Source organism: Canis lupus, chromosome 2 (assembly GCF_048164855.1).
Source record: "Canis lupus baileyi chromosome 2, mCanLup2.hap1, whole genome shotgun sequence".
Lineage (NCBI taxonomy): Eukaryota > Metazoa > Chordata > Mammalia > Carnivora > Canidae > Canis > Canis lupus.
In genome coordinates, this window is record NC_132839.1 from 58,377,797 (window position 1) to 58,399,883 (window position 22,087).

Consider the following 22,087-nt stretch of genomic DNA (forward strand, 5'->3'; position numbering starts at 1 on the left):
GGAGGGGGTTGGAGGGAGTGGGGGTGAGACAGGACCAGACTGTCTTAGCAATATTGGACCTATTAAAAACATCTGGCTTCAGGAAACTACAGTTGTATGAAGTAAAAGTGGATGAGTATAAGTGTCTTCCCACCACAGACTGGCACTGGGGACCAAGTGGATTCTTTCAATTCTCATATCCCTTCCAAGGATCATCTGACTGTACACTCTACTGGCTTTCCTAGCAAGGGAAGGGCTAACGCCTTAAAATCTACTGATAAACACAACGGACTTTATAGGGCACAGCACAGTTAACTAGAGAAATGACTGTAACTCCTAATATCGCTGGCTATAATTCAAGAAGACCCAACTTCCATAGGGTGGGAGGATGGGGGAAGAATTTAAGATGATTTTCCTTATGAACAGTGCCTTATACCAGGATCCATTCTATCAAGAACCCCACAGATGTTCCAAACTTCACCCTACTGCCTGAGTCTTCTTATTGCAGGGGTTACAAAGACCCCCTCACTTTCAAGCCTGGTAAAAACCCACAAAGACGGGGGTTTCCAAGGACTTCTCTTACCTGCTGTCTTGTGGTTGTTGAGACAGAAACACATTGAGCTCATCTAGGATTAGGTCAGAAAGCCCCTCCTGAGAACTGCCTAGTATTAGGCTCTTGAGCAGCTGGTTATGATAAACATCCTACATCCTAGGAGTAGGCTTGGCGCCAGTAAGCCACCTGCAATGATCATTCAAGCTCCTGGAGGATCAGAATGCCTTTCCTTGGTTATCTGTTGAAGCTAAGGCATGTTGCAGAGACTCCATAAACACGTCAGGTGGATTTGTAAGGATTTTTCACTCCCCATCTACAAAGACAGGCCCTGTAATTCAGTAGGGAAAACTGGTCCAAGTTTAAATGCTCACGAAAAAAACACTGTTCCATGTTATTAAAATAGGTCATTGTGGCTCTTTAAAACCCATTTCAGGAATGACAATAAACAGAGAAATGAGAAACAAAACTCAACTACACTTAAAAAAAAAAAAAAAGAGTCAAATATGGAAAGACCATGTTGCTGGACCATTTGGACACAGTGCCTTATTTACAGGCTGACAAAATCACCAGAGAGCAAACTACAAACATAACTGCTAATGGCAACAAATTAAGAGAAGCAGCCCTGGAAAACTGCAATAATCAAAAGAAGTACATTGAAGCCTCCCACTCAGCGACTGAACAGCCACACGGGCTAAGGTAAGTCATTCCCTCTCCCTCAACCTCCTTCAACTACTGTACCACGTGAAAGTGACAGCTTCTGTCCTACCTGTCTCCCAGAACTATTCTTAGGGACAGGGAGGGTGCATGGGAAGGGGCCTGGAGAGCACAACACCCTACAGAAATACGGTGGGTTGCTACTTCTCAAATCTTTAAAGGCTATTTACTATCGATGTTTGCATTTCTTTCTCTGTTTCTCTGCAGCTTTTTAAAAATTCATTTTGTCAGACTTACATACAAGCACTTTGCAGACGTGTTCATTTATTATTCATAAAATGCTACTATATATACAACAAACATTTTTCCCTTTTACAGAAGAAGAAACTGAGGTCCAGCGGAGCCCACAGAGGCAGGAGTCAACCCCTGGTGGTCTGGCAACATCATCCTTGCCCTTGATATCTCTGCCAAAAGTTACAGGATTCTGTGTACCAGCCCCTGAGCATCATCATCCCTATCAGAATCCACAATGTGAAAGGCGAAGCAGTCAGAACTGCTCATCTCACTAGAAAAGAATTATTTCTTCTCTTCCTTTCAACTAATTTCCAAAGGTTCAGGAGCCTTTTTTTTTTTTGTCTTCAGAATACTGTTAGACAAAAGTACAGAATTCCATGGGGGGGGGGGGCGGGGGGAGTCTCTCCAAGGGTATTCAAAGTCATCTTTTAAATGCAAATTGAAGGTTTTGTGGGTGTCTTTTTTTTTTGGTACATTAAAAGATCTAGTAACAATGAAAGACTGTAGCAAGCATCTGGCCCAGCACCTGACATAAATCAGGCACTTGAATTGTTGAACGGTTGAAAATTCTAAAAATTTAAATTTCTCATCATGCTCAGATCCTAGGATTCTAAGAAAAGAAATCCAAAAAATACTAAGTTTCAATGTGAATCTAGACCACTGGTGTCTAAACTTTTCACCATGTGACCTCCCCACTAAAAATGAGAGCTGTATTTCTGACACGTGTATAGACACAGACTTATATATGTGAGTGTTTTAAAACATTGTATAAAATCCTATGAGCATTTAAAATAAAAGACAGACATTGAAAAGCAATAAATAATGAACAGAAATGTAAGTTCTGGTGTTTTCCCTTGGCACCCCATGTACAGTCTGGAGCACCTTCCAAGATGCTCAGACCCCCTCACCCTGAGAGGTCACTAATGTAGAGAACTTCATTGGACTGTAGAATGTGAGCCCCAGGGTCAGGCTGCTGGAGTCCGAATCCTGGCTCACCTCTTCACTGTGTGGCTCTGGGCAAGTCATTTATCTCTCCTGGTCCTCAGTTTTCCAGTCTCTAAAATGAAAGTGATGGGGCACCTGGGTGGCTCAGTATCTGCCTTCAGCTCAGGTCATGATCCTGGGGTCCCAGGATCAAGTTCCATATTGGGCTCCCCGAGGGAGCCTGCTTCTCCCTCTGCCTATGTCTCTCTCTCTCTCTGTGTCTCTCATGAATAAATAAGTAAAATCTTTAAAAATAAATAAATAAAATGGAGGTGACAATAGTTCCTGCCTCACAGATGTGATGATTACAATTACATCACGTAGGAAATATGCTTTGCACAAAGGAGATGTTCAGTGAGTGATGGTTAAACCAAAACCGACATCTAAAGCAAACCTCCTGTTTATGAATAGAGAAAATGAGGCCCAAACACAGTACACGACTCCCCAGGCCACACACGTTGGTGCACGTTAATACTCGACTAGGAGCCACACTTCCTAGCTCCAGACCAGTGATCTTTTTTACTGCACCCCACTCATTCTAGATAAATGGGACCGCCCCACCCCAGAGTTCCTATCTATCTATCTTTACAACACGGATGCTGAAAACAATGGCCAAGACTCCAGTGCCTTTCCTTTGATGACTATTTGGTATGAAATCTATGTAATGTCTCCCTTAGATCTATTCTCAGACTGCAGTCCATACCCCACTAATGGCAGGACACGTGCACAGCACACGAGGAAAGCCTGGCTCTGCAGCTGGCTCCTCACCATGGCTGAGTGCTGACCCACACAGCGAGATGTTGCCGGGAAATCGGGCTGCTGGGATAGGACATGTGCAGTTGGATGGTGCGAATTTTTCTTACCATAGGAGAGATGGATAGGAGAGGAACGACAGAATCAAGGAAGGGGTGCAGGTGGAGGTGTTTGCAGATGCCACAAGTACGGCAGATGCTGGTAACTGCGGAAGGTGGGTGATAAGGGTGTGGGGTTCATTTTAATGCTTTATTTTTCTCGTATATAACAATAAAGTAAAGAAAAAACAAAAAACAAAAAACAAAACAGTGTAGCAGGGGAAGACACCGGACACCCAGCAGGGATACAGATCTCAAGGTCCTGAGGGAGTGAAGGTCATACACAGGCAGCCCGTGTTATTTCAGGGACCCTGTTCTCCCAATTTTGCATCCTCTTCACTATCAGCTGACACGAAATACACAAATCCCCTCAATACCAGTGACCACGGCCCCTCCCCCGGGTCTTAGGGAAACACACCAGAAAGCAGCAGCCCCACCTGTGTGGGGACAGAGAGTGCCACATTGATGCTCCTGCCCCAGACTCAACAAGAAGGACCGATGTGCTCCGTCTCCTCACTGTACTGTGGTCACCCTGCTGGGGCCAGTCCCACCATCAGATGTCGCTCAAGGAACCGGCCTCCTCCCACAGAAGGCAGGCCAGGCAAGCAGGGGATGGTGGCAGGTAGGTGGCGGGCAGGATCTCAGGGCCTCTGGGCCGGGTCACAATCTACACCCAGCACAGGCGAGGGACCTCCGCCTGAAGCTGGGATGCCACCCGGAGCTACCCAAGGCCTCTCTTCCTAGGACCTAAGGGATCCTGAGGCTGAACACAAAGTCCTCGGTGCACACAGCCCCTCTTGGTGACATGCTCCAGTCGTCGAGGGCGTCAAGGGCCTCGTGTACAGGTGGCGTTGCCCTAGTTCCACGGGAGTGTGATCTATTTTTTTTTTTGCAAGAACACTCCAAATCTGAGCACCTCTCAGAACCTCTGCTGCCAGCACTCTGACCCACACCACCACCACCTCTGAGCTGCGACCCTGCAGGTGAATCCTAGCTGTCTTTCTTCCTCCCTCCTGGTACCCGGCCCTCCATTCTTCATCATTGACACAATCCCAGAGAGCCAATGAAACCCACCAAATCCGGCCACCTCTGTCCTCAAGGCTCCCATTGCATGCTGCTCAAGCCCCATGTGATGGTGTGTGAGGCCAGAGACGGCCCCCCGCCCCACTGCAGGGGCTCCTTCTGGGGGTTCTGTTCCTGCTGTGAGCCTCAAGGGTCCCGCTCCAGCCACACCAGCTTCCGGGATGTTCCATGAACCTCAGGGCCTTCCTTTGTCCTCGGCCCTTCCTGCACAGAGCCACATGGCTAACCCCTCGCCGCGCTGTGCCAGATGTCATTCTCTAGATGAAGCACATTCTCACCTTTGAAAACCGCACTGCATATACCGGCACTCTGAGGTTCTCATCTCCCTACTCTGCTCTACATTCTTCTTCATAACGTTTACCATATTCTAATCAAATGCTGTTTACACAATTATTAGGATGACTGTTTTTCCTTGTTATCTGTCCCCTGTGAGTGAAAGCTTCAAACAGCAGGGATTTTGTGTTTGTTTTGTTCTGGAAGAATGTCTGGCCCATGGCAGGCCCTTAATACATTTGTTAAATAAACAGATCCAACAGGATATGAGATTGAGTCAGAAAAGGATATCTCATAATTCCAAGTCCTGGCAGTGGAGCGTTGCCAGAGATGACAGGTACAAGGTGTGGCCACAGACAGGGGCTGAGGAGCCACACAGGGTGGCAGAGGGGACCCATGGCAAGGGAGGGCAGCAGCTCAGAAGCAAGGCTGAGGCGCAGGCTCTCAGCGTTCATGAATGTGTAAGCTGTGGGGCAGTCAGCACGGGTGGATTGGCAAAGGGCACTGGGATCCAGGTGTGCAGGCTCTGCAGCAAGGCGTGGCTGGCCAGATGTGTGGACAGACAGGAAGGCATCAGAGAGGGGCCTGCAACGTGGACCCGGAAACAATGAAGGGTGATCGGAAAGATGGTGAGCTGTGTTTACGACCTGCCAACTCTGAGCTGCAGCAGGGCTGCCCAGCAGGCCTCCAAGCTCTCCCTCTCCTATAATCATGTTCTTTCTGGGGTTTTCTTGAAGTTTTAGTGAGAAAAACTAACTTCTTCCAATTAAACATATGGCAGCATGTTCATTTAAAAAATAATTTCATCCAGCCTGGTTATGTAACATAAAACATGCATAGAAGTGATTAATATGTGAATGGTCCTTTCCACATATATATACATATAAACTAAAATGATACGAATACAGGTTTATAAGGATACAACCAAAAACAGAGAATTTAGAATACCCTTGAGTTATTTACAACAATAGGGACAAATCAAAATATTTAAGTTAACCCAGATAACAAAACGCTTGTGCTGGCAATATAGACCTTTGCAGGCAATATAATTATCACTGCACACGGTTTGGTTCTGTCCGTGACAATCACTAAAAATAGTTTTGGGTAAGTTGGAATTCTCATTTGATGACTAACTATAATAACAGAGGGGTTAGCTAGCAGTTATAATTAACGTCTGGAAACTCACTCTGCGGATATATTCTGCATACAGGCTCACTTTATATCCCACTCCCCTGCAACCTAACTGCCCAGGTTTCATTTTAACCACTTAAAAAATGTAAACTAAAGGTAATAAACTAATAAGCAGGATTCTTTATGCTCTTTTTTTATTGGAAAATTTAAACCATGCTCTGTTAACAAATAATCTTGAGGTAGGGCTCTCCTCAGTGATTCAGCAAATAATTGATAGGCAACTGTTAACAAGCCGTCTGAGCACTGAATCTGAATGACCTAGACTTTCTGGAAACAGAGGTTTCCAGTTTCACCATGGTGCCACGGTCCTTGAGCGTTCTCAAGTAAATCGATAGCGTGGAAGTTATCAATGAGCTCCATTACACAGAGCCTTGAAAACTCAACGGGAATCTGAGGTACAAGGCATCATGGGAGCATTCATATTTTAAAAGGAAGTGTGTGATTCAGGTGTCTGAGCCAACTTTAGGAAAAGGGGAGGACAGCTATCTATTGAAGGTCATCCCAGTAGCAAAGAGCAACCAGCACGTCCTGAGTGGTGCATAGGGACTGGGTTTTACCTTCTCGTCCTCCCCTTCCCTGACTCTGTGCCCCAAGAAGTCTCTGGCTCCTGCCAGAATGCAAGCCCTGCACCCACGAGCTAGGCCTACAAACGGCATGGTGCAGCAAGCAAGAGAGGGACGGCGTGCAAAGTAAGTGCAAAGTGTTAGATTACAGGTAAAGTCTCCCCTCCTTTCAAGGCCTCCTTTGGGCACATAAACACTTTGGTGAGTGATATGCCATCCGGTCTAAAACACTCATGCAGACTGTTCCCCAACATGAGACGCAGAGCCCAGAGGAATAAATTCAAACTGCCTCTGCCCCTTATAGGAGCATATACAATAACCCTCATACCCCCGAGCCTGGGTTTCCAGTTACTGCAGCTCAACCGCAGGCGGGAAGTGGATGATCCTCCTGACGCATCGTCAGAAGGTCACGGGCAGCCTCATGCTACGTCACCATGGCTATGCCATGCACCACATGTCACCTCATCGTGCAGGCACTGAATCATCTCCCACCCTCAGAAGGAGGGGGAGTATGGTGCGGTAAGGTAGTTTGAGAGGGAGAACACGTTCACATAACCTTCATGATGGGATACTGCTACGGGTGTCCTATTTATTACGAGTTCTCGTTGCACATGTCTCACTGTGCCTAGTTTACACATTCGACTCGATCACAGGTGTGTGTGCCCAAGAGAAAACAACACACACAGGTTTGGTGCGATCCATCTTAGAACAAATCTCCCACAGACCAGGGGGACGAGCGCAGAGCCAGGACATCACTGCCATCCTTTGCACCCAGTCACCAAACCAGGCTTGCCCCGGGTGTTTATGTCTACAGAGAGAGGGGAAGGAAGCAAGTTCCTTAAGGTTCCTTCTGATCTAAGTGCCTGGCCTTCCGCATGAGCTGAACATTTCGTTATTACAGCTCTGATAATTTTATTCATGATCGTGAACAATAATAACAGCCCATTTGTGGTGCTCTTATGATGTGGGAAGCACTGCATTAGAGCCCCTGACACAGTGATGATATTATTTTACTAGCACTGACACAGTGAGTCTGACCATCACCATCATAGCTCCACAAGTTAGGAAACTTGCCTGAGGCCAAGCAGTCAATGAGTGTCACAGGCAGGATCTGAACTCAGGTGTGCTGGACTTGAAAACCCCTGCCCTTCGCCACAAAAGCATCGGAGAAAGCTCAGACTTGCAGGAACATTCCTTACGAGGTCACCCTTGAGAGATCGTTGCTCTGTTCCTCTGACATAAGAGCCAGAAATCAGTACAGCTGTAAATCACCTCAATGAAGAAATAAATCACGACAACATCTCAAGCTGGGAACCTCTATGTGAAGCGGCTCAGAAGCCACACCTGCACACCCTGGCCTGTTTCTCTGCCGCCTTCACCTAGCTTGCCCACTTGCTGCTGCCCCACGTGCCGCTCAGAGCAAGTCCACACCACTGGCCACTGGCCACCAGCAGCCCACTATCCCAGAGTGGCCACTGGTCATGGGGCAGGAGACAAGAGGAATGAGTGAGGGGAGGTCAATTTTCCTATAGCCTCTGTGGCCTCCAGCCCGGCCACGGGAGCCCACACATGTGGTCACAAAAAGGCAATGGTGTCCCTGTTCTATTGACTTGCTGTAAGGAATCAACTGTGGGCTACTCTTCAAGGCTAGGCTCTTTTATCAGAGTGAGCCCTGTGGAGGCTGAAGCTCTGTGGAGACAGGGCCTCACACCCCCTTCAACCAGGAGGGGCAGGAGCCTGGCTAGCAGAGCCCCCTCCCCCCCAACCCCAGCAAGTGTGGGGGGGACGGATGCAATAGGGCCCCGTCCCGGTCTCTCTCTCGGGATGTGCCCTGTTCAAGGTGACATGAGGGACTAGGAGGAGTTCCAGCCTCAGAACTAATTTCCCTAGCTCAAAAGGTTCTGTGCTTATCTAACTTTTGTAAATTAAATCTCTTAGACAAATCAGGAAGCCTATTATTTAAAGCAATCCTGAAAAAAAAAAAAAAAGTCATTCGAACAGCCAAGTAATGATCTCCTAAGTGTATCCAGACACATCAGGCCTCTTCAAGAGGAGATTTATAGTCTCAGCATGAGCTTAAGCAAAGTACAATGGAGAGGGGTGTTCTGGCCCTGCCACGAAGGCTGTGGACCCTATGCCGGCTCCGGAGTCTCCTATGGGATCACCAACACAAAACAGGGGAGACAAATGACATGTGCAGAGAGGAGACGAGCCAAAGTGGTAGGAGATGGCAAGGCCCAACCTCAGCGGTACACTGAGTGACCTCGAGGTGACATCCCTGAAGTGACCCCTCCAGAAAGAAGAGAGGAAAACAGGCGCTTCCACATGGAGGGCCCCAGCCCCTAGGAGCTCCCTGAATAAACACAAATACATGCAGAAGACAAAACAGGGAGGAGTGGCCCATTCACACAGAAACATGCAGTGCTCCTGGGATCTTCTGCCCCAGGGGCACCAGAGAGAGCCGGGCCCTCCACACAGAACCATGGAGAAGTTACTACGAAACTAGGACATGAAAGCTCAGAGTGTGCTGGGGCCGGAGAAAAACCCTCCCTGCGAGCCACAGGGCACAAGTGCACTTGGAGGGGACAGGGAAGAGATGCCCAGGATAAGGCGGCCTGCACACCCCAAAACACACTTCGCCCACTTGGGCTCCCACATGTCTCTTTGGAAGGGTTACACTCTCCCAGGCAGATAATCTCACATAGGCTGCCTCAACTTGCAAGCCAGTATTCTATCCCCTTTCCAGAAGTACCACCGAGCTTTTGCCTCGTATACACCACTATTTCTAACACCTCTGTTTTTCTCATCTCCAGTCGAACCCAAGTAGAAATCCTAAGCATCCTGCCCTTAAAGGCACCGCAGTATTGCCTCTGAGGGAACAGGGAGCAAAGACGTGCTTCTGACGTGCTCTGACTCCCCGGGAAAGGACCTGCTCTGCTCCTGCAGGTCAGAATGATAAACAGCATTCACAACCAGCAGCCAGATCCAACCCCTAGGGCACCCACTATAGCCTTCCTGGGACTTCTGATTGTCTAGCTACAGATCCTCTGAATCACAGACACAGAAGTTACAAAACAGCAACATGTAGTTACGTAGGCAAAATGCCTCTAAAATCGCTCCTTTTTGCCACCATGGATGTGTATGTGGCCGGCAGTCCCTCTTCTTCTCACCAGACTTCGAGGATCAAGCGACCCCTGGCCAAGAAGCAAAACCAGAATTGTCCCTTTCCCCAGTGGATTCGGATGAAAATTGGTAATAAAATCAGGCGGAACTCCAAGAGGAGGCGCTAGAGGAGAACCAGGCTGGGTCCACCGGCATCGCCCGCGGGGTGGCCCATGTATCAAAGCTGCATGAGGGTCACGTGGTCCTATCCTATCACTCTGTGAACATCCCTACCGCCTGAACAACAGACGTGTTCTATTGGGGGAATGATTCTTTTCTGTTACTGTGCCTCCACACCCGGAAGTTGGTTCAGGAATAAATGTGTGAGACCTTCTGGCTGGAGGGGAAAAAAAAAAAAAAAGGCCTCTAAAATCAAGTTCATCCTTTTGCAAAAAAGAAAAAGCAAGCAAGCAAGCGTTTGGGGCTAGTGATGCTCAAGGGGGACCCTGCCCTCGTCCCCTCACATCTGGTACAAGCACACACACACATATGGCTAACGGTTCACGGCGAGCTGGTCAAGCAAACAAACCGTCTTCTGTAAGTTGCCTCTGGCTCCGAGGCACCGAAAATCATTCCTCCTTCTCTCTGCATTTGCTTTCTCTGTTGGGGTCAGCATCTCTGTCACCAAATGCCTGGCTCTCCCACAGTCTCTGCATCAAATGGAAGGTTCCAACAGCTTCCTTGGAGGCACGGGTAACACTGGTGATGTACTCAACCACAAATGCCCCCCTCTTGTCTTTCTAGATGAAAATGTTTCAAAATACTCTCCACCCCTCTGCCGCCTCATCCTCGGGGTCATTTGCTTGTTTGGGTTTATACTTGTGAATTGGCTTGATTCACACCTTGAATCCTGGGTAGGTCCCCCTTCTACAACATCTGCACTGGCTGGCATCCCAGGAGACCCCCAGAGGACGAGGATGGGTGCTGAGGGGCTTAATCATAAGCCTATAGGCAGCTCTTCCCACACAGAGTAATCACCTCCCCGGCTCATGTTACAACACCACTTTCCAATAAGGCTGCACTGATCTTCAGTGTCTCTCTACAAATATTTCTAAGGGATTCTAATGCATTCCCTCGACTGCCTGTATTGACAACACACTTACAAGGGATGTGACACAGTGTAAAGCACATCCTAACCTTCAAGCTTTCAATCAGGCTCAGGTTCCCTAGTAGAGAACCTCCTCTCATTGTTCCCACACCACCTGCTGGGGGACTAGATATTTGCAGCCCCTCCCCCAAAATTCAGATGTTAAAGTCTTACTCCCAAAGTGGTGGTATTAAGAGGTGGGACTTCTGGCAGGTGGTTAGGTCAGGAGGGTGGGGCCCTTCTGGTGGAGTTAGTGCCCTTATAAGAGCAGCCCAAGAACAACTGTTCCCGCAGTCTGTAATCAGGAAGAGGGTCCTCAATGGACCCCAGAAATGCTGATGCCCTGATCTCAGACTTCCAGCCTCCAGAACCGTGAGGGATAAATTTCTGTTATCTCTGGGCCACTCAGTGTGGTATCTCCTTATAGCAGCCTGAACGGACTAGGACACCAACTTACTTCTCCCATGCTGGGACCACACTCTTTCTGGATCCTCCAAACCTATTTCGATTCCACACCTTTCCTGCCAATTTTTCAAATGCTTAAGATGATCACCTGCTGGCCAAATAGCAATGAACATCCTTCTTGCCTTCAAGTTTACTTCTCCCCAAACCTTTATTTTAGACTACTTGCCCGCTTCACCACACATCACTTAGAGGACGTGCTACCCTCACCCATGCATGTGGGTAGTACGCATACTCAGCATTGTCTACGTGGGAAGTCCTCCATCAAGGACCAGGCAGCTCATTACAGCACGCACAGGGGCTGCTGCAGACAGGGGATGAATACAGATGGAGAGGAATATAAAGGAAGGGTTATCATTACTCTTCTGTTCGATACAACCGCTTCCCTGTTCCAAGAACATCGATATAATGGATACAAAGTAGATGAGACCTCAAGCCAATCCATCATAACACTCCCCCTCTGCGGTTGTACTCATGGATATTAAAACTTTGGAAGTAAAATAAGACCCAACTCTTGTCTGTAAGAGTCCAACTCAGGAAAACTAAATTTATCCCATTAATTTACTCATGGGGCATCCATATGTGCCATCTGTTAAACAAATATTTAATGCATACCTGTTACTCTAAGCCATTGTTGACACGAAATCCCTGCCTCAAGGGACTTTCAATTTAGTGGGAAAGACCATTAAATAACAGTACATAGTAAAAAAAGTATAAGAGCAGGTCAAGGGGTGGAACGCCAGCTGCCCAGGAAGACAGAGGGTCTTGGAGTCCCATTAGAATCCGGACGGGATCAAGTGTTTCCGACAAGGAAAAGGGGCTAGAGGTGATCCTGAGGAGGGGAGCCAGCCCCGGGGCCAGGTGCTCTGGGGGAATGTACGGCATGGACACACACACCTGACCCACAGTCCTCCTGGGAGCCAACCCAAGTCTGGAGATGGAGACCACACAAAACTAGGCAGTCTCTTCCTCCAGGATCTTGAGCAGCGTGCTTAACCGAGAGGACCTCAGAAAAGAGGACCCCAAAGACGACACGGCAGGGGCAGAGGTGGGCAGTGGGGTCTAACCCAGCCTCAGAACGGGTACCTGTGGTGGAAGGCACCCCTGTCTGGGCAAGGACAGACAGAGCCATAAGTGGGCAAAGAACAGGGCACCTTCCAAGCAAGGGTAAGGCACAGGAGCTACAGAGAATGAGAGCGCCGGCTGCACGCAGGCAGTGAGGGGACCGGAATCAGTAACTCCTCTGTCATTAGAACAACTGACACACATAAATGCACCTCTTGAGAAATCTGATAAATAGGTCTGCATGGGGTGGAGGGAAAGAGCATGCAAGCAGCAGCCAAGAGACCTGCTGCTGGTCCACCGTGAGATGACCTTCCCTAGGCCTCCACCAGACAAGGTGGATGCACAAGAGAAGTGTCCAGAAGTTAGGAAATAAATCCAGTGGCTAGCAACCCACATTCTTCTTCATCTTTTTTCTTTTTTTTTTTTTTTAATGTGAAATAAGACGGAATATATTATGCCATGCACATCGCCCATGGAAAAAATACGGTTTTGTGAAACATTTGCTTCAGTCACAAACGTGTACAGACAGATATTGATGTATATGTGTGTGCTTGATCAAGACACGACATGTGTGTGTTACTGGGGGGTCACTGTCCAAACAGTGGAAAGCACAGGGCAAAATGATTTGTAAGTTTCTTCACATTCTAAGACTCTCATTGTAGCTCTTACATTCTATACCCATTTTACAGATGCGCGAATCAATCTAGATGTGAATTCTAATGTAAAATTAAATAAACAGTAGGTGTAATTTAGATGTATCATCAGATTTTCCACAATTGAAGCGTTTATCCAAAAACAATGCCCTTAATTAATCAAAATATGACAAAAGTCTCCAGGAAATAACTACCTCTAGCATACTTTGTAACACAGCCACACCTGTATATTCAGGGCAAAGGGCTTGCCTCCCATATGAAAGACTTTCCTTCTAACATAGTTATGCACACATAGGAACAATGGTCTACTTAAACTCTCACATCCTGATACTCAAGATAGGATTTTAACGTTTCATTTTAAAAATATTTAATGCCAACCCTTATTTCTTAATACCTTTAGCAACAGTATGTGACAGCAATGTGTTGACTGTGTAGGACACACAGTTTTGAAACCCTTTACTGGAACAGGTGGCATTCAACTACTTGTGGATCTGGATTCAGTGTATCTACGTATGATATATTCTGATCTGCCCAAACCATTTTCGAAAACTTATCATCCAAATGAAGTCCTTCTGGACTCCAAGAGAACACAGATAACAATGTATATTAAAGCCTAAATACATTCCTGTTGGACAAGGCATTTTCCCAGAAAGACAAAGGGTAACTTATGAGCATAGGCTCATAAGAATACAAAAGGAGACAAAATCATTCATGTTGGCGACATGCATAAGCCAAGTAAACACATTCTAGATAAAAACATTTAAGTGCCCATTGCCAGAAGCCTGCCAACTGCACTGACTCTGGGGACTCTTCCCATGGAAGAAATCAGATGTCATTATAGACATGATCTCAGTTTTTTTCACCATCATTGCTCCGGGGCAGGTGGGGAAAAGTCACAAATACCAAACCTAGAGCACAAACAGGTGAGGTGACCTGCCCACCTGCCAGATGTGTGCCTTCGTTGAGGATCTGACCCAGGGCCCGGGAACCATGCCTGCCATTTGGGCCTTCTACATCAAAGGCCCCTCCTCAATAAATACTTTCCAGTCCTTCTGCGAATGCTAATTCAAGGTCAGGCGATTCCCCTAACCCCACCACGTAAGACTCCCACTGCTCGCGGGCTTGTTCCTGAGCTCTGTGGAAGGTGCCAGGCCGCCAGCCAGCAGCTGACCTCCGGCCCGCAGGGTGCCAGCTCCTCTGCCTAGCAGGAGGCAGACTTCACCCCCATCGCCCCTCCAGGCCCCTCAGGCCCCTCCGGGCAGCCCACCCATGCGCCCCGCAGACCTCCCTCCACCGCGGCACGGGCCCCTGATCACACAGCGCAGCAGCCCGAGGTCCACGGGCTCCGGGGCCTTGCCCAAGGTCACCTGGGTCTGCGGGCCTTCGGGCTGTGGCGGCCGGCTCGCACAAACTCAGCGCGAACCAACTTGCTCCTGCCCCGCGCTGGAGCACCCCACGCCGCCGCTGGCGCTGACCAGAGCCACAAAGGGCCGCCGGGGGCCCGGAGGCACCGGGGCGTGCCCCAACAGGCTCACCCCGGGTCGGAGCGCAGCAGGGAGCGGAGGGCGGGGGGGGGGGGCACCTGGGGAGGGGGCGGGAGGCGGCCAGGGGTGGGGAAGAGACGCGAATCCACAGCGGCCTGGGCGGGGGCGGGAGGGGCCCTGCTGGCGCGCAGCCCGGGGGGAGGAGGAGGGGCCCCCGCCCCCCCGGCCCCCCGGGCCCCCCGCCGGCTCACCGGGTGCGCAGCGCCTGCCACGCGGCGTCGATGTCGGCGTACAGGTTCTTCTCGGAGGGCTTGCCCGAGCTGACGCCGTAGCCCGAGTAGTCGTAGGAGAAGATGTTGCAGTTGATGCGCGAGCCCAGGCCGATGTAGAAGCTGCACATCTGGCCCAGGTCGACCGCGTTGCCGTGCGAGAAGAGCAGCGTGTAGCGGCTGGAGGGCGCGCAGCGCACGAACATGCAGCCGAGCCGGTTGTCCCGGGCCGTGCGCGAGAAGAAGACCTCGACGGCGTCCAGCTCGCGCTGCGAGTACTGCCAGTCGGCGCGCTCGCTCAGGTGCAGGCTGCACGCGCCGGGGCCCGCGCCCTCCTCGGGCTGCTGCGGCGCCGGCTGGGCCGCGGCGGGGGCGGCGGCGGCGGCGGCGGCGGCGGCGGCGGCGGCGGCGGCGGGGGCCGGGGCCGGGGCGGGCGCGGGGCCGCGCTGCTCGGGCGCCAGCACCGTGTAGGTGGGCTCGGGCGGCAGGAAGGCCAGCTTGGCGGCGATGCGGCTCGGGCAGGGCGGGCAGCAGAAGAGCCAGCACAGCTCGCCCAGCGAGAAGCCGTTCATCCTGGGGCCTGGCTCGGGCATCGGGGCGGCCTGGAGCCCGCCGGCGGCCGGGCGGGCGGCGCAGGCGGAGGCGGGGCGGGGCGGGAGGCGGGGCCCGGGCGCGGCGCTGCGAGCCGGGGCGGGTCAGCGGCGGCCCCGCGACCGGGCGGAGGAGCGGGCGGCCCGGGCCCGCACGCGGCACACAAAGCCGGCGGCGGCGGCCATGGCTCCAGCGCGCCGCCCCCCGCCCCGCCCCGCCCCGCCCCGCGCCCGCCCCGCCCCGCGCCCGCCGCCGCCGCCGCCGCCACTTCCGGGTTATCGCGCGCCGCCGCCTCCGCGGGGACTCGGCGCCCGGCCCGCCACCGGGGCGGGGCTCGGCGACCCCTCCCCCCACGGCCGCGGGCACCTGCCGGGCCTGGGGGCCTGGGGGGGCGCGGGCACCTGCCGGGCCTGGGGGCCTCGGCGGGCGCGGGCACCTGCTGGGCCTGGAGGGACCGCGGGCACCTGCCGGGCTTGGGGCCGTGGGAGGGGGGGCGGGCACCTGCCGGGCCTGGGGGGGGCGCGGGGGAGCCTCAGGTCCCCGGGACCCCCCTACTCTGGGGTCTGCTTGCAGACTGCTGGGCCCACCCCTCAGGGGAGCCTGGAGGGGGCGCGGGCACCTGCTGGACCTGGAGAGCACGGCCCGTCCCCGGGACGCGCGGGGGCCCAGAGGAGACAAAGGTCCCCAGGACGCCCCTGCTCCAGGTCTGCTCGCTGGCAGCTGGGCTCACCCCACAGCGGAGCCTGGAGAGGCGGCGAGCTCCTGCTGGGCCTGGGAGGCGCGCGCAGAGGAACCTCAGGTCCCCGGGACGCCCCTACTCTGGGGTCTGCTTGCAGACTGCTGGGCCCACCCCACAGGGGAGCTTGGAGGGGGCGCGGGCACCTGCCAGGCCTGGGCAGCACGGGCCGTCCCCGGGACGCACGGGGCCCAGAGGAGCCTCAGGTCCCCAGCATGCCCCTGTCTCCTCCAGGGTCTGCACGGGGCCCATCCGCTGAAGGGATCGCGCAGGTGGTGGGGGCATCCTCCTGCACGAACTGTTGCCCTCACTCTTCGCTCCCTTCTCCAAATCCAAGTTCCACAGTGCATAGAGGTTCTTGGGAATCTCCTGAAAAGAACATTAATGGGTGGAGGAGCATGGGCATGTACCTGCAGTATTTGGCTCTTGGCATCTGGGCTTCCTGAGCTGCCTCTCCCTCACGTCTCAGCACGAGGGCTGCTGCTGTTGAGGGTGAGGACGCCCAGCGCCGCATGTCCCCGTTTCAGGAAGTCGTTTCTGCATGTGGAGCCACGTTGTTACCTCCCTAGGGGCATGATTGGACCTTTAGGGCGTCCCTGTGTCTGCAGGAATCAGGGCTGCTCCGCACCTAGGAGGGTACCCTGTGAGCTTGTCCGTTCTGGTGCCGCCTGCAGTGGGTTTTCTAGGTGTCTTCTACAGGGGTAGTTTCTCTAGACGTGTTTTGGGTCCAAGATTTTTAAGCGGTCTTAATCATGAAAGATTTCTTAAAATGATTTAAATCCACTGTCTTCTTGGCGCTCACCTTTAAATGATTTTTCTTTTTTTCAAATATAACTCTCAGTGCCTGAAACTGAGCATGCTCTGGTGCCAATTTCACTGAGCCTTCCATACTCCTTTTTTTGCCTTCTGATTTGGCAACTGAACTTCCTTTCAGGAATGGACAGGAGGTCCCCTTCCCGGACTGCCAGCAGGGCAGCTAGAGACATGGAAGTTGGCAGCATCTCAGCCCTGGACCTGTTGTTTCAAGTAACACGTCCTGAGAATTTTAGCTTTTGTTGTGGCTTTAATAGGAGGAGATCTAGATGAATTTGCCTATCCAGATTGCATTAACCTTCAGGACCTGGTTTTAAAAGACCATTTCTTCACTGAAATAATTTTAGACATTTTTGAATGATCTAAAAAGTTCAGAGAAAACCCAGTTGGTAAAGCAGGCCGACAAAGTATTTCTTAGTCTATTTTAAAGTTATTCACACTTGGTGAAGCTTTGCCTAAAACCAGATTTTTAGCTTCATAGGATTGGGTTTCCTTGTTTAAAAAGGTTTGTAAGTTGGTACACTTCTGTGCACTCTGCTTAGATCTATACTCTGCTTCTTGTATTCAATTTTTGTGTATATATTATGTAATTTTTTTATGCTCATAGCACCCAAGATATTTTTTGTGCAACAGTTACAAAGATGAGTAAGACTGTCCCTTCTCTCAAGAACCTTACAATCTAATTAGAGCCTCAGGAGAAGATTTAGAACAGTTTCACAGATGCCTTCAAAGAAAAAAAATAAAACATCCACTCCCCATAAAAGCTAAGGAGAGTATCTTCAATCTTGGCTCAATGGTGGTGTTTCTGTGGGGAGCTAAGGTGATAGTCCTAATCAAAGTCAGAATAGGAATAGGACTCTAGGAACAGAGATGACAGGGTATCTAGCAGGCCCATTCATCTTCCTTAAATACCACTCTCTCACCTGTCTTGGCAGGAGTTGAGTAGCAGGAAGTTCATACATAGTAGGGCACTGTGGCCAGAGTCTCAAGGGTGTGTCTACGTGGCTGATGGGAAAGACAGCTCAGTGTTCTAGATGGCCTGTAGCAGTGTTAACATCATCCAGAAAATGAAAGAGCCAGATACTTATTTATGCCTTGCCTTGTTCCACAAAGGATTTGCAGAAGGTCAGACAGTGGAATACCAGTGCATAAATAAGTAAATAATTAAAAATTTGGCTTTTAGAAGGGACACAGAGGTGGACCGAAACAGCCACCTTTCTTCAGACAGCTGTGTCGTCTCAGGCTTGTGTGAATGTTAAATCGAGACCCTAAAGTCGGGTGCCGTAGAGCAGAGCTACTGAACATTTTGTACCTTGAGCTACACATAGTCGTGGTAAAGTTAGTGCTGCTCCGGGGCTCGGCCTCCCCGGGCCTAAGGGGTTCAATATCTCAGCACACCTCCAACACACCAGCAACTGATGCATCAGTGTGCCTTGCCATACTGATAGGAAAACTTTCACAGGCAACACAGAGGGAATACATTTTTCCTGTAAAATGCAAAGGTCAGGGATTACTAGCTGTTTGTTTTGACCCTAGGGAATTTCTGTGTGGCTTCTCACCTTCTTGTAGAGAAAGGTCTAACTTTGAGTTTGGGTCAGCAGACATATTTACTAGGTAGGTGCTTAACCACGAGTCGGTCACTGTGGATCTGGGGGATGCAGAGGTGGCCAGGACACAGCCCTCCTGCCCTCAGGAAGCTCCAGGACTGATCTGCAAGTTGGCACAACTGCATCCTGCTAAACCAGCCAGAACTGGTAACCCGAACAATATTCCCAGGAACTAAATCTGCCAGTTTGTTATTTAATTGGCCCTTTCCACACCAAACTTTTCTTCCACATTGATCTGCCCAATGTCGAGCTGCTCAAGATCTAACTCAGTTTATAAAAGTAAAACTGTATCAACAGTATAGAGGAGAATGCTCATTTTTATTTATTTTATTTTTTTAAGGTTTTATTTATTTATTTGACAGAGAGCGAGAGAGAGCACAAGCAGGGGAGTGGGAGTGGGAGAGGAAGAATGGGCAAGGGATCCTGAGGCTAGGCTTCGCCTGAGCAGAAAGCAGACACTTAACCCAGTGAGCCACCCAGGTGCCCTGAGAATGATCATTTTTAACTGATCATAAGAGAAGGATATTCATGCTTTAAAAATGAATCTGGTTATTTAGATGCACAGTAAAAGAGAAATCTAAAATAAATGGCCTGTTTTACTTTTCTCTTAATATAGGGGCGGATGCTCTGTGAAGGCAAGGATTGTGTTTATTGTGGTCACCACTGCTCCCCCACCCTTTCCCCACCATCCATGCCTGGCAGAGAGAAAATGCTCAGTAAATATTAATTAAAGTGATAAAGAATGAATGGGTGTTTTGATGAGTGCACCAGGGGATAAGCCCGTTTCTTCTGCCTTGCGCATTACTATCAGTACAGGCTTTGAAGAAGATACAGAGCAATCCGAAGCCAACATGGCATCACGGTGGGTTTCTAGCTACTGCCTGTCCTCTAGCTGAGGAGCTGTAGCATCCCCCCATCCTGCTTACTCCCAGAGCTAGAGTTTGTTCTGGGTGACAATGTTCCCAGTTCAGAGGCACAGTCATCGCACCTCCCCCACTGTGAGAACAGCCCTGTGGCTTGGTTCTGGCCAATAGTCTCTAAGTGGAGAACTTTGTGAGGGGACAGACTAACAGAGCCAAGCTCATCCATAATGTTTGCCTTTGCCCCCTCCCTTTCTTCCCACTCTGGTTGCAGGAATTATTGGAGCCACAGCAGCCACCTTGCAACCATGAGGGTGAATTTCATCGCTGAAGGTGGTGAACAAGAGATGAGAAGCTAGAGGCTTCGTGGCCTGCCTTTGTCAGGGCTTCTTGTTAGGTGAGAAAAATAAACTGCTTTGTCCTTGTAGTTAGATATTTTGTTACTGTAACCTGATGTGGTGATGAGGAATCCCCATCAGAGATTAAAAGATTTTACACTGTTCTCCCCTATCTCAGTGAGGACAAAGAGTATTGTGTTGTTCAACAGTGAAACAGTTTATGCCTGGATTCTGCTTATTTCCCATAGAAAAATATTAAAGTATAACTAAAGGTGGGATAGATTTTGGAGGAGATATCTATTAAACTAACACATCTGAAATGTCAAGTGGGGGAAGCTTATAATTTCGGGTTAAAAAATAGCATACATGACACTTTGAGGCTTTTCCAGGGAACCTATGCCAGGGTTCAGTAGGGAAAGGGGCCTGCCGATCAGATAAGAGCTTTTGGAGGCAAAATGTCTTTTCCCAGAACCTTTTTCAGCCCAAGGGCCCTTATCAAAAGTGTTGAAAATGGAGTCGCTGGAATCCAGCTGGGGAGAGCTCACGGATCTACAGGATGAGCTCATGGATCTACAGGATGCTTAGAAAGCACTGCAAGAGATAAGGATTGAAAGAAATAAAACACCAGCCGCCCACATATGTGTGTTTTCACAGTTCCATCCGTTGCCTGGATGACTGTATCTTCAAACCCGCCTTTGGCACGAGTCCCGCCCTTAGCCTGGACTGCTCACGGGAGCTCCAGCGCTCCTGAAACTGATCGCACAATTTGGACGTGGTGAACTGCTGAAGATGGGAACTGTGACTGTCTGGTTCCACTCTATATAATTAGCACCAAACATTATGTCCCACCACGTCATAGGAGCTCAAAAGGTGTTTGCCAACTGACTGGAATTCAATTGCTGGTCATTTCTAATCACTTTTTAAAAATATGCAAAGATGTAATAGACAACATTAAAAAAGTAATTTTTTCTAAACAGAAAGTGGGAATGGCCTTTTATATGCTGAGTTTGTAAATCTAATTTGAAGGTGATAAAGAGTAATACCCCATGACATTAGTTTTAAGGTGGTTTTTTTTTTCCCCAGAATTTTGGATAGCTACATATTAAAACAGTGTACAAGAGTGATTCATCTGTAGTGTTATTCCAGGGAAATTTACAATAACAAATACTAAAAACATACTTTACAAAATAGTAACACCAAAAAAAAGAAAAGTAATACCAGCATCAGACTATGCAGAGGAACCAAAATGACCTAGCCGCTTATAAGTATTTACTGTATGATTAAGTTGATAAGTCAGTGGGGATATATTAATTCATTCAATTATTGGTTAAATATTTGAAAAAAGATAAAATTCTATTCTGATGGATCAAAAAAATCAAGGATGTTTTTTAATGAAACCAAAAGATAACTGGAAAATAGAAATGAAATTTTACAGGGGCACCTGGGTGGCTCAGTAGGTGTCTGCCTTTAGCTCAGGTCGTGATCAAGTCCCTCATTGGGCTCCCTGCAGGGAGCCTGCTTCTCCCTCTGCCTGTGTCTCTGCCTCTCTCTGTGTGTCTCTCATGAATAAATAAGATCTTTTAAAAAAATCAAAATGAAAATTCATGCTATTTTGAGCATAATATCAAAGGCAAAACCACAAAAGAAAAAAAGTCAGTGATTTGACTACATAAGTTTTCTGTTTTCAGAACGCTGAAATATCTACAGATGAAATGATGTGATATGGAAGATGTGCTCAAAAAAACCTGGGGAAAAAGGAGAGGAAGGGAGATAAACATGAAGCAAAATTGATAAGCTGTGATTTGATAATTGAGGCATTTCAGTGATGAGTTGATGGGCACATGAGGCTATGTGTTATTCTCTACTTTAGATGAAAGTTTGAGATTCTTCATACTAAAAAATTTACATCTTTTGTTCTTCAAAATGATGAAAAATTAGGCAAAAATATTTACTGCAAGTTCATTTAAAATAAAACACTCTAGAGTACCCAGGTGGCTTAGTCTGTTAAGCATCCAACTCTGAACTCAGCTCAGGTCATGATATCAGGGCCTTGAGTTCAGTCCCCAAGTTGGGCTCTACACTGGCATGGAGCCTGCTTAAAAAAAAAAGTTTTTAATTGAAAAAAAAAAAAAAACTTTTAAAAAAACACCCCAACAGGGAAAATGGGCAAAATACACGGACAAGCATTTTATTAAAGTAGCCTATAAGTACTCTATGAAAAAGGGATTAGACTCTTTAGTTGTTTTTTTTAAGATTTTATTTATTTATTTAAGAGAGAGTAGGGGAGGACAGCCCCTGTGGCGCAGCGGTTTGGCGCCGCCTGCAGCCTGGGGTGTGATCCTGGAGACCTGGGATCGAGTCCCGCATCGGGCTCCCTGCATGGAGCCTCCTTCTCCCTCTCCCTCTTCCTCTGCCTGTGTCTCTGCCTCTCTCTCTGTGTCTGTGAATAAATAAATAAAATCTTAAAAAAAAGAGAGAGAGAGAGTAGGGGAGTTTGCACATGGAGGGGGAGGGGTAGAGGGGCTAGAGATGTTC

General features: G+C 49.3%; 1 protein-coding gene and 1 long non-coding RNA gene across 3 annotated transcripts in view; one reads left to right on the forward strand and one right to left on the reverse strand.

Moving 5' to 3' along the window:
- The window catches only part of ABHD17C (abhydrolase domain containing 17C, depalmitoylase), a 48,027-nt gene extending 32,775 nt beyond the window's left edge, over nt 1-15,252 (reverse strand). The window contains exon 1 of the mRNA XM_072801899.1: nt 14,590-15,252. Within this exon, the coding sequence (XP_072658000.1) occupies nt 14,590-15,200 (611 nt within the window). The 5' untranslated portion in view covers nt 15,201-15,252. The remainder of the gene's footprint in view (nt 1-14,589) is intronic.
- A 477-nt stretch (nt 15,253-15,729) lies between these two features.
- On the forward strand, nt 15,730-20,532 carry LOC140618948 (uncharacterized). 2 transcript variants are annotated; one of them, XR_012018922.1, is made up of 2 exons: nt 15,730-19,611; nt 20,022-20,532. It is a non-coding gene; the product is annotated as an uncharacterized lncRNA (long non-coding RNA). The 2 variants fall into 2 exon arrangements; XR_012018921.1 differs by having other exon boundaries at nt 20,207-20,532.
- Nucleotides 20,533-22,087: the final 1,555 nt, after the last annotated feature.